General features: G+C 40.8%; 1 protein-coding gene across 9 annotated transcripts in view; it reads right to left on the bottom strand.

The window, feature by feature from the left end:
* Positions 1-397: 397 nt before the first annotated feature.
* tnk2b (tyrosine kinase, non-receptor, 2b) overlaps positions 398-13024 on the bottom strand; it is a 62695-nt gene continuing 50068 nt past the window's right edge. For 6 of the 9 annotated variants that reach the window (XM_032531711.1, XM_032531712.1, XM_032531713.1 and 3 more), the window contains 9 exons: positions 12766-12860; positions 12296-12490; positions 10163-10254; positions 9179-9301; positions 8463-8896; positions 7123-8325; positions 5869-5964; positions 4346-4476; positions 398-3113 (listed from right to left, as the gene is read on the bottom strand). In XM_032531711.1, coding sequence (XP_032387602.1) covers positions 3107-3113; positions 4346-4476; positions 5869-5964; positions 7123-8325; positions 8463-8896; positions 9179-9301; positions 10163-10254; positions 12296-12490; positions 12766-12860 — 2376 coding nt within the window. In that variant the 3' untranslated portion in view covers positions 398-3106. The remainder of the gene's footprint in view (positions 3114-4345; positions 4477-5868; positions 5965-7122; positions 8326-8462; positions 8897-9178; positions 9302-10162; positions 10255-12295; positions 12491-12765; positions 12861-13024) is intronic. The other 3 variants (XM_032531715.1, XM_032531716.1, XM_032531710.1) reach the window with 2 other exon arrangements.

Here is a 13024-nt window from a genome sequence, read left to right as displayed (position 1 = left end):
CATCAGCATGTTAATATTGTCATTGCATTAGCTTTTACTGGAACACAAAGTAATGCTAATCTTAAGGACAAGCTCCAGTAGCATGGTTATAGACTCTTAGCTTGATGAATCGAAGCAAGTAACAAACTAATCTCTTAGATGGTTTTCCATTAATTGATTGTTTTAGCGCATTAAGCATTATACATTTGATGACTAATATAAATACAGATTTCAGTTCTAGAGGCTTGATAATTCTTCAAGGTCCGAAACACTTCAGTGTCCATTTTAAAATGCTTTAAGGCGGATGAATGCAGTATTTGTCTCATCTTGATAATTAGCTTTTATAGATTTGAGCATCTTGGAACATGTTGACAAAAGTGACAGAAAAAAATATGAATAAACAGAAGAAAACAGGTACAAAATAATTATTTAATAAAAAATACATTTTTAAATTTGGCAGCATGAACTTCTCTTAAACATTTCCATCAACCTAGGAGGAGAGAAACAATGAAATCCAACTGTACAGTAGGCATTTAAAATAATACATTCTGGGAAGCAATTACATACAAATGAGGAAGAAATGGCAAGTTAGGATTTAAGAAATAAACAGCAAAAACAATATGAATGACTTAAAATAGCAGACAGTTTCTGAAGAAACTGATCTGGCAAACAAATACTAAAATGAACAGAGTTTTCTAACAGAGTCTCAACACCACAACAGGAGCACGTTGCTTTAGGTTGATCATAACACCACAAGGTTCATTTCAGTCCTTCAATAAAACTACAGCAGCTTGGTATGAAGACAAAACAACACATGGACAGACTGTGAAGGCAACCATCACATTAAACTGTCCTAACCCACTGGTTAACAACAAGCTTTACCACAACACAAGGGGAAGAGCTGGTAAAACTGACTCTGAATCAGTGTTTAAGGACAACTTCAATCTTCTCTGAAAAGGAAAACTGAATCACCAAAAACTTGTTACTGAAAACTGTTTACTGTGCATTCATTTACTAATGTACATAACAACAGAGATTAAAGCTCTTTTTACACAATTAAATGGCACTGATGGATGAACAGACTGGGAGGTTACAGGTTCTACAGCAGCCTTATTGCACACGGAGGAAAGCTTTTACTGGAGGTTATCATCCAATATCAGTCATGTATATCAATTTCACAGGCCGGTAGCAGGCTTGTTGTTGTTCCATATTAGTTTTTGTTTAGAGGCCATTTGAAATTCATGCCCAAACAGATTGTGCCGAGAGACCTGTCACATATGTTTTTTGTGGGAATCATTTTTATAGAGCAATGTCAGTCATTAAATGTGGACAATCATTTAAATGTAAATAGTTGGGTACCAGTTGGCGAATATGTTATTGTTTTTTTTCTGTAGCACTGAAGAATCATGTAGGTTGACCATAAATTGCTGCCTTTAAACTATTGTTCTTTTGACATTTGGTTGACAGAATCAAATCAAAGCATGTGGAATGCCTTTTATTTCCCTTACTTTTTGTTGAGACCTCACATATTAAGTGCATCTGGAATAAAACAGAAGAATAGAAGCCAGACAGGCCCAAAAGTATTCTATATTCATTGGGCTCACACACACTGTTCACACAGAGACTTACACGTCCTCCCAGTTTTAAATTATCGCCCCAAAGCTGCTGACCAAAATATCACAGTTGTGGTATTGAGTGAATATTATGGGACAGGATCTGTGCCTTGGGGTACATTTCACGTCCGTGCTGTTATTAGCTGCCAACATAGTCTGTAGAAAATACCCAGCTGGCAGGAGTTTTCAGCTGATGCTCAGGAGTTTGGGCAAAGTGCTTATAAGGAAGGAATAAGGAAATCTTGAGTGTGGGAAGTTTCCACTGACTGTGTGGCCTTTTGATCTTAAGCCACATGCCACAATAGTCTAGGACAGTTCAACTCAGGGAGAGACACATTTAAATAATTTTTAAAATGGCCTGCCCAGTACTATACAAAACAGTCTTCTCTTGTCTATAAGCATCGTGTTCAAAATATATTAAAACAATACAATAATATGTGGTTAACAAACACATAAATGTCTCTTTATAAAGGATATATTTCTAATACCCTTTGAATATATATTAGACAGTTTTGTAAGTCTTAAAAGAAGGGAATCTTGGACAAACTGCTTCCCTGATCTTCTATTTCCATTAATTCTTCAGATTCAGGGGCTGGTTTCACCTTTGTTTCTTGTGCAGCACTGCGTCAATACTAAATGTATTATACAAACGATTGATAAGCTTTTCTTTTCATTGTAGAGCGGTCTAAATGTTTATTTTGCAGCAGTCTGCACATTTTTCCTTGATGCCACAGTCTTTCAGCAGCAAACAATTTGCACGATCATATCCCCTCTTTACAACTGTAAACGGGCTATATTATTTCAAATAAGTATTATTTGTTTTGTTTTTGTTGAATGTGGTAGAGGTAAAATCTGTATATACTATACAGTATTTCGGTTCAATTCTGACATTGTTCACTAAGTGAGATACCAGCTTTCAGTCAAACGGTAATAGTTCTTATGCAATATTCTGACAACATACAATTGCCTCATGGCGATATATGGTGTCACTTTCTAACTGGCTTTTTAATGACAACAAAAAAAGATGGATAAAGTATCTCTCAGCAGCTGGTCAACAATGTAACTGCGGCAGTGAGGAAACCAGTAAGTGGATCTGACACAGTGTGGTAGCACCCAGGATCTGTGACATTTCAGGTTCACCACATGAAATTGAACTCACAAAGTACAATGCCATTTCTGTGTCCAACAACTTGGAAAAGGTGGGAGAGGGCATTCTACAATTTCTTAATAAGTGCAACAATCACATATCTTTCAGACCAAAATCCAAATAACCCAAAGTCTTCTATTTTTACCACCCAGGTGTAATTCCTGGAAAGAGCCGTAATACAGTTTGGTATTTTGTGCTAGTTCAGTGAAAATGTGCTTGATTCGTCTATAGTCAGAATGAAAACAGTCTTCTGATTGGAGGCGTGTCTGAAGCATAAATAAGAAGGGTCAGGAACAGATTCACATCCTATGAGGATGTTTTACTGAGAATGAAGGTCCAATCAGAGATCAGCAGCTTGCGATTTATGTCACCATCTGCAAATATAAAGAAGCTTTAGATTAGATTGGGAAAAACATGAGATGAAATGCTAAATCCTCCTAAATTAACTTGAATGATATTTACATTGTCTTGCAAGAGAGGCTTCCACTTTTGAGGGTTTGAATGTGAGTTACACATTCAATTGTGCAATGCATTAAACCATTTCAACAATATATTTTTCTATTGAAAAGCTAAACAATGCAGAAACCTTTCTCAGTCTAGCAGCCAAATATGATTCTTAGCCTCATTACCAAGCACACCATCATTGCATCATACTGCTGCCTGTCTCTCTACTGTATATGTCTGCTGTTAACTTCTTCATAGTCAGTCATTCATATTTGGAGGGTAAATTTCCAGCATTTAAGCCCAGCTTGGAAGCAGATTTTAATCATATGTTTTCCATGATTGATTGATTGATTGTATTTATGGATATAAAAGAAAAATAAGATTCCAAGAGATAACATGTAAAGCGTAAACACTTATTTCCAACATGGTCCCTGATGTCATAGACCAAAGACAGATTTGACAAAGTTGACCTCATGCCATTATGTGGGCCAAGGTCCTTATTGACTAAATTCAATTCCCTGAAACGTCTGTCACAATAGTCAACTTCCTAGATTGCTTCGTTGCCGCTGGAAATTCTGCTTGAAGTCACTAATTTCGGCCGAATGTCTGTTTCCTTCCGCTTACTTTGTGTTGTAATTTTAAATTCTGGTGGATTTCTGAGGAGTGTGGTCAACTGCTCCTCAGATCTCTGCAGGGTAAATCCAGACAGCTAGCTGTCCATTCTGAGTTTTCTGTTGCACGACTAAAACAACCTTCAAACATATTTGTTCCACCACAACAAGTCCCTTCCCAAGACTATATTGTAGAAGCACCATTGCTCCACTCTGTTAACACCGCCCATGACAATTGTGATTGGTTTAAATAAATGCCAATAAACTAGAGCATGGTATTCTCCCATCCCGGAATGCTGTGCAGCGCTGTGGAGGAAGGTCTGGCAATACGAGACTACTGTCACAATGACAGACAAAAAGCCACAGATGCTAAATGTCTGGACCAAGTTTTAATTGTAGATTAGAGGCTCTGGGTGCTATGAAGTGACAACGATAAAGTGTTAAATAAGTTTGTGGATGGACAGTCATTGCTGGTCAGTAAACAAACGATACAGCCTCTTAAAGGTTGGATGTGGAAGTCATGACCCAAACAAAGCTACTGAATACAGTACCTCTGTTTTGTTGTGGATCCATAGTTATCTAACAACTGATTGCTAGCCACCTCCAGGTTCCCGTCACACATCTCCAGCAGCTTTAGACACTCTGACCTGCTCCTCAGGCCCAAACAGAACAACTGCTCCACCTGCAGAGAGACGGATAACAAAAACAAATGAAAACAGTTTAAATAAGCCAGGGGTAGGGAGAGATGGGAGGCATGAGATAGGACAATAAAGAGGTTCATCCCTGTGTTCCTTAGGGTCCTGTGTACTAAGAATAGGCCGATTATCGGCCCGTTTGTTGGCAGTTTGTCGATTGTCTGTATCAGCATTTTATTCAACCAATAAAGTTAATTAATTAAAAAGTGTGCTACTTTGGCTCCGTTACAGCTCTGCATCTGTCCCTCTGCCCCTGGAATTCATTCAAAACTTTGTTTGAAAAGTAATACATCAATAAATATTTTTTTAAATTTGACCGAAATAGACAATTCTATTGTTAATCACAATTAATTGTACTGTACAATTTGGAATTGTTACAGCTCTAGACAGGGATTGCAGCACCAGTAAACGCATCGTAAAAATGTTGTAGTCTTAAAACAAGCTAAATCTCTTTCAAACACATTCAAACACAGTTCTGTATCTTTTAAACTAATAAGGAGCACTCAAGTGTCCCTTTGTGCTCACTGTCATCTAAACACATCTTCCATCCGGCCACAGTGGCCCCAAATACCGGCAGCTAAGAGGGTGCTGAATACTGCTGCAGACACATCAGTGAGTCCATTTCTATTTATTACAGCAGAAATGTGCTGATATTCTCTGAGGGTTTAACAAAGTTGTCCTTATCATATCCTGATGTGAATCAATAAAGTAATAAATAACATTCGGCAACTTTGAATGACCTCTTTGCAGTTATACCCTGTGTAAAAAAAAATGTTATTACAAAAAGAAGGACTTGAGGCCTGACCTGAGCTGCAGTGATCTGGATCTCTGAGGACTCGTCTGGAGCACTGAGGACTCAGCTCTTTTTTTTAGTAATTGCATTGCTACATAAACGTTCACTTGACAGGGTCTTTAGTTTGATGGACTAGAACTATGACATGTTTGTGGCCAACAATGTGTTTTGCTAACTCAGCTGCCTTTCGTGTGTAACAGCAGGGCTGTATAATATAAAAATAAGGTCTTGGCCTAGGAGTCCTGCATTGCCAGACCCTCCTCCACAGCGCTGCTAAGGAGGGTCTGCCTAGTCCACACAGCACTCTGGGATGGGAGAAAAACGGGCTCTGGTTTATTGGCATTTCTGTAAACCAATCCCAATCGTATTGGGCAGCACTAAACCCCGGGCATGAACCACGGTGCAGCGGCAAAATAGCCTCGGGAAGGAAGTTTCTATGGAACGTGTACGTTCAAAAGATGTTTTAGTTGTGCAAAAGAAAACTCAGATTGGACAGATAGTCAAGCTAGCTGTCTGAATATATAGTTTTTATTAACTGGCGGCAGTGCATTGTGTTTTTTCATAGCGGACTAATAAATGCTCTCACCTTTAGATAATGCACAGCTTTCTGGACATTCCAGTTGTGGTTCTGGAGGGCGGCTTGGCACTCCTCTATTGTGACACCGTGAACTGCCTCCTGCACCTGAATCAAACAACATCAACAGTGTGAGTATCTGCAACATCCAACAACACTTATATTCGCCTGGCTCTGATTCCTCACTTCCTCATCACCTCATGGATCTATATATATATATATATATATATATTATATATATATATATATATATATATATATATATATATGTGTGTGTGTATTATTTATTTTTTTATTTTTTTATTTTTTTAACTTTTTGGCAAATTAAAGCTCTTTTGTTTAGTTTAAGCTTCACCTGAAAAAGATGATGATAATCCAAGTGCAGAGATTTAAGCATCACTGGATTTGATGAGGCTTTATGAACAGTACATCTCTTTACAAACTGAATCATGTCCTACTGATTATGTTTATGCAAATCCACCTTAAGGTAATTTAATTTAAACAAGATAACAATGACACTCTCTGACTTTCTAGCAGCATTGTCATTGATTTAAGTTATTTGTTATCAATAATGATTGATATCTATAATAACTATTACGTCCTACTACTACTTCTACAATCTGTACAAATCTGTACAATTATCATTACTGTATGTTTCAGAGATTGTTCATTCTTTCACTCAATCTAACAGAAAGAAAAACAATTGCACACAATTCTCCCTACAAGCTATGGCCTGAGCAGACAACCAATATACTGTAAATGACCTTCTGTTGTGTTCAGAGCACTAGAAATGTAAAATACTGCACAGCATACTGTTTATATTGAAGTTCACATTCAAAAGCTACATTAACTGTGAGAAACTGCAGGGAAGCCCTGTATAAAACATGTACCGCACTCTATTACATTACATTTAAAGTCCCTCTTACTGGATTAAGTTTGAACATTGCACTATTTTAGCTCTGAGCTTTATCCAATAATAATAGAGCCATACTCTCTTATACTAGTGATAAGAAAGTAATACTCAATGGTTATCTTAAGAACGGTACTTTTTATCAAAATAACACAAAAGCAATCAAAGTAGCATTAAGGAGGACATAAGGTCAATTACATATTGCATCTAAACTATTAGAGATAAAGTGAGCAAGCTTAGCACTTTAATTACTGAAGCAACCAATAATGCATTTCAGAACATGATATAAATCATAAAATTGTACATTTATTTCAAATGAAAGTTGCAAAAGGTGAACCAAATATATCCAAGCTTACCATTTTGAGCCTGTCAGCTGAGTTCGCTCCTCCATCTGTCCTGATGCAAGAACCAGTGACCACCACCGCTGCTGTCAGCCCGTCTGAACAGACGCGAGGGAGACTAACTGATGTCTTCATCCCTGATCGGGGTGCTCCCAGACTGCTGTTATTGTTGGAGGAGAAATTAGCCTTCGGCTCGCTCGGCTGGACAAGCCCCTTTCCCTGGAGAGTCTGGCTGCTGACCACCATGGGTCTGACAGTGGCAGTGTTAACTTGCCGTACATGCCTTTCCTCCACACCGCTGACAGGCAGGCTCTCTGCCTCCCTGAAGAAGCGGTCATAGCGGTCGAGGTATGGGGGCCTCTCCGGCAGTAGGTAATAATGTGTGTTACTGACTTTACGTCCATCGCGGACGATGGGGAGGATACAGGGGCCCTTGCTGGCGGTGTCCTTCCCCTGCGCCTGGATCACTTTGGGTGCAGCATATTTAGGATCTGAGGCAAAGCTGTGCGTGGGAGGCATGAGTTTACCTGGAGAGGTGGAGAGGTAGGAGCCAAAGGTGTGTGTGGAAGGGCAGGAGCTAAGAGGAGCCTGCATGGTTGTGGGGCTGACAGAGTAGACTCTCTGCTGGGGGGAGCCCACTACCAGGCCCATGGGGCTGGGAGTCCTGGAGCCCGGCTGGGACAAAAGGTCCCTGGGAGGAATCTGAGGTGGCCGGTTTGGGCCTGAAACGTCCTCTGTGGTGTCTGTTGGCGTAGGTGACAGGGAAAGATCCCTTGACCAGCGAGCAGATGTGTAGTCACCCCTCTTTATGGGGCGAGGGGGTATAGGGACACGTGGGGGGACCTGGGGTCTGTCCTCAGTGGAGAAGAAGACACTCTGCTGGTGCCCCTCATGGGTTTGTGGATTCTGGGAACTCATGACTGAGCTCTGGGATGGGGAGCTTGACCGTGTCGCACTTCCAGTCGGTACATTTAGTTTCCTCATGCACTCTTGCTGGAGTTCCTGGAAGATCTCTGCTGACTGGGAGAAGGAGGTGGACAGAACCTGGGTCGGCTTGCTGGGGAGAAAGAGGTTGTCCTCCAGGCCTGATCTGTCTAGACCCCTGGAGACAAGAGCCTCATTCTCCCCCTTCAGTCCGGAGATGGGAGCCTGATCTGGGTTATGGACATCACTCTGCTCCTCTTCATGCTGTTGCTCTGAGCTGTTGATGGAGCTCACCTTTGTGAAGAAAGAAGATTTACAACTTTAATAGATTCTGCTGTGGATCAAGGCAATGTCAGAACAGGAGATAAACACCCCATTTCCAAGACCTTTTGGCATATTGTGAAATGTGCTGTGTCCCCCTCCTACCATACCTCCATATCGTCTTCGTCTTGGGCCACATCGTCATAGGCAGGGGGTGGGGGTAATGGCCGGGCATCCCAGTCCACTACTGGCGTAGGGTGAAGGGGGCGGGGAAGCGATCTGGATGGACTCTGAGATGGAGTCCGGTCCAGGATGTTCTCTGCTTCCAAAGCTAGCTTTGCCAGTAAAGGAATCTGGATTTCAACCACAGGGGAGGGGGATGGTGTGGGTGGGGGGAACTCCTCTCCAAAGTCAATGAGGGACACTTCACTGTTGTGGTTGTGGCCTGAGCCTGAAGTCCGGCCACCCCCCTGTTTGCAAGCAGAGACCCATGCAGCGGGTTTCAGTTTTAAGCCTTTGATGGAACCCGTTTTCCGAAGTGATAACCTCTTTAGCCCTGCCGAAGTCAGATCCTCATCATCGTTTACTGAATCATAACAAGGCTCTGGAGGAAAAAAAAAACACAATACGTTCATTACTTTACTAAAAAACATGTAGAGAGATGACGCCGATGCTCGTTACGATCACATCACACCACAAAATACAAGACACACTCCAAAAAAGGTTCCAGGTTAGTCATATTGTACACAGCAAGGACACCAAACACCTGTTTGGGGGAGACAGGGGTGGAAAGAGGGAGAACAAAAGATGTTAACTAAGGAAACAGAAGTAGATGACAGAATCACTGCAAAGACAAAGGAGAGAAACAAAAAAATATGGGATGTACCTTTGAGGAGTGGTGCTAGGAGGGAACAGAGAGGGCAGGAGCAATGGGTGAGGAGCTGCTGAGAGAAACCAGACTTACTCTTGATTAACAGTGCTGGCTGAGGAGGTCGGGGAGGAGGCTCTTCTGGAATAATAAAAGCAAATACCGCCACCGCAAAGGAGAAACAGAGAAAAGAATAGACAGTAGCAAAGATTAGGGAAAAAAAGCAGGAAGCAAACGTCAGATTGCATATTAACGTTCTGCCAGCAAGTGTTAAAGAAAATTGAAAAATAAGCTGTTTGGTGGCCAGTTTTCCAAAGCAAGACTTAAAATTAAAATTACCAATCTGCGACGCAAATGTAGCCGCACCTTTTAAATGTGGAATCGGATCATTTGAGTTATTCATAGGCATGTTAATAAAGGTATTAGCAATAGGGAAGAATTTACAATAGAAGTTATTAATAGTTATTTTTTTAAAGATTATTTTTTGGGCATTTTTAGGCCTTTATTCGACAGGACAGCTGAAGACATGAAAGGGGAGAGAGAGGGGGAATGACATTGCAGCGAAGGGCCGCAGGTCGGAGTCTAACCCGGAGCCACTGCGTTGAGGAGTAAACCTCTATATTTGGGCGCCCGCTCTACCAACTGAGCTATCCGGGAGCCCAATGTTTAGGTTTGTTTACATGAGGTATGGTCATAGTTGCAAAGGTGATTATGATTAATTGTGAAAATACAAGTGTTGTAATTTGTCTAGCAGAATATATAACTGACATTTCTGATCAAACAATTACACAACACCGAAATGTCCCGTTTCATTGTTGAGACACAGGCGCTGTTCCAGCTTTGACTTATAGCTCATGAGATAAATGCTAAACGAGTCTGTCTGGATCAGTGGTGCCAACTAAAGAGTTTGAGCCTAGAGATGGTGGATGTTGAATGGTCTTGAAAGGGTGTTTATCCTTGGTATTTTTGGTGTAAGTCTTTATTTTAAGCTCTTTTACTCACTTTTAGCTCGTCCTGGTAGCTGTGTGGGTCGAGCACCACTGGGGTCTACAGCAAGGACATCAGGAGGATCCATGGGATTACCGAGGTACAAACTGAAGGCAAGAGAGGGGACAGACTTAATTACAGTAAATGTCAATATACTGAATCAACCTCCACTTGGTGTTAAACTGTTGCAATTAGTTGGACTTTATTAATATTGTGCTAGTGCCATCTATTGGTGAGAGTTTATTGTTACAACTCAGTAAACACTAGAATATTACCACCAACTTTCAACATGGGGAATAATTATGATTAATATTTAAACAGGGTTTTTGCAGGTTTCACCAAGTAACGTTAAAGGTCCCATGATATGACAATTTCACTTTATGAAGTTTTTTAACATCAATATGCATTCCCCCAGCCTGACTATGGTCCTCCAATGGCTAGAAAGGGTGATAGGTGTAAATCGATCCCTGGGTAACCTGCTCTGCCTCAGAAAAAAAGAAAGCTCAGATGGGCCGATCTGGTATCTTGCTTCTTATGATGCTCTAGTGGCTGTAATTCTGCACAAGGCTGAATTTTGGTAAAGAGACGTCAGATATGGTATTAGGAGATCAATAAGGTCTATATAAAAGCAACCAAAGAGCACCATGTCATGGGACCTTTAAGACGTTTTAAGACCATTTCGAATTAAATTTAAGCCTTTTATCACAACAACTAAGCCCCAAATTTAGTTTTTTTCAAGCCAAGTATCGCTAAACTTGGGGTTCCCCATAGCTGAAAAACAAAATCAGTTTTATGTTTGTGCTACAATCCAAAAAAGACTAGCACTAATAACACAAAAGCGGATTGGCTGCAATTTAAGTTACATATTGGTCTTATTTGTAGTCATAATATAGCAAAATTATATTTGGATTAGCAAAAGAAAGAACTACAACACCACAGAATTTTAAAGAAATGAGCATAATGAGGTAGCGTTGCATGGACGTAGGAAAATTAAGACCTGTTTAAAATTATTTACTCTGTTATAAAGTGAGGAAGTGACATTTAGACCATGCAAAAACTTCTCTAGGTACATTGTGGTAATAATTTTAGATGACAGTAAAAGTTAATAAACAGAAGCTGGTAGATAGATAGACAGACAGACAGATACTTTATTAATCCCCAAGGGATCCTAGTCCTTTCAGGATTTTGGCCTTTTTTTAAGATTGTTGCAGCCCAAAATGCCTGATTTTGCGGGAGCTTTTGTACAAAATGCCGGTAAAAGTTGCAATGTTTTGTATTTTTGTTGTTGTGAGAGACAGTGAAATTTGCAAAAAAAGTTGTGTTTTTTTGTTGTTGGTATAGTCCTTTAAAAACATAAAGGAAACTTGTTTCGGTGAGAATTACATTACTCTGGGCTGAGTTTTTCTAGTAACCTTATCATAAAGGCTCACAATGTTGCAAATGTTGCAAATAGCTGGTGGATTTAAAACAAAAAATAATTTATTGAGTGAATCAAGTCATGTGTCGGTGGCTTGTTGATCTTTACGTTGTTAGTTAGTTTCCTATCCTGGGCTGGGGCACACATTAATATGGTGTAATAAAGTACTTATTAGACTTATTGCACTTACAATAACGAGCGTAGCTACCCTCAATTTAGGTCATCGTTTAAGTCTCATCTCCTGTTTTGGCTGCATCCACCGTGTGCGTGCGTGTGTGTGTGCGTGCACGCGCGCAGCATGGGTGCGTGCGCGGCAGTTGCGGGGGGAACTGAGCAGCATCCATAGACCGTTTATATACAATGTATGGCAGCAGCCCCGTCCGCTGCAGAGAGCCTACAGGATTCAAACAGCAGCAGCTTTCAGCAACTTTAGAGTGAAAAAACGTTACAGCGTACATTGATGTTAAAATGTTGGCAGGACATCTGTAATGTGACATACGTGTGTTACGTCAACCCGCACTCACAGTATGCCTCAGAGTCACAAATTGATGCAAAGTCTGGCACGTGGGATTGCTGGGATTGGTTGAAGTCACGGGAAACTCCGGTTATTGGTCAAATTTGCGGAAAAGTTACGGTGATTGTTAAAAATTGCGAGTCGCACCAAATTCAAGGCGATTGGTTGAATTTGCATTAATTGTTTTCCATTGCGACATCGTGGAGGGCCTGCTTACTCGTCAATCCTGTCAGGGAAGCCCCAGCAGCGATGAGGGTTGGTGTCTCCGTGTCCTGTGTGGATGAAGCTGTTCTTGAGCGGCCGGCTGATGTCATGGGCCGATAAACCCGCTACTGACGTCACCACGTTTCTAGGGAACGGTCCGACCTTAAGGGTCCGCTTGTTTTGACCTCGCCACCAGTAGTTCTCAGCCCTGGAAGACACAGACATACTGAGGGTCACCTGCAGGGCATTACCAAAACAAATACATTCAGGAAATTTAACATTTTAATATTTACAATGTAGTGCATTAAGTCTTATAGACAATTAATATACTTTTATTAGTGAGCATTACTGAGCCCTGCAACTGGAGAAGACTTAGTTGTTAGGACCTGTTCAAAAGAGTCAGTATAAGCTATGACGTTGGAAGGTTTGTTTATTACGTCAAAGTTACAGATTTGGAGGTCTTAAACACTTATTAACACCCACCTCCCCTCTATGATAGTGATGACATCACTGAGCTGGATCTGGAGTTTGTCAGGCTCGTCAAAGTCCTGCAGAGCACACATGTCTGTGGGCATGGTCTAAAAAACACACACAAAACACCAAAGTTCATTTTAACAAAGCAAACATTTATGAGTTGGTCATATTGTAGCTGGTTGTCACAATCCTTCCGGCTGAGGGCATGTTTCAGTTTCTACTTCAAAGTAACTCCACTAGGTGGAGCTAAAAGTCCATTTACGCAATG

This window comes from Etheostoma spectabile, chromosome 12 (assembly GCF_008692095.1).
Source record: "Etheostoma spectabile isolate EspeVRDwgs_2016 chromosome 12, UIUC_Espe_1.0, whole genome shotgun sequence".
NCBI classification, from domain to species: Eukaryota; Metazoa; Chordata; class Actinopteri; order Perciformes; family Percidae; genus Etheostoma; species Etheostoma spectabile.
Note: the sequence above shows the minus strand (reverse complement) of the source record. Positions and strands in the feature narration are given on the sequence as shown.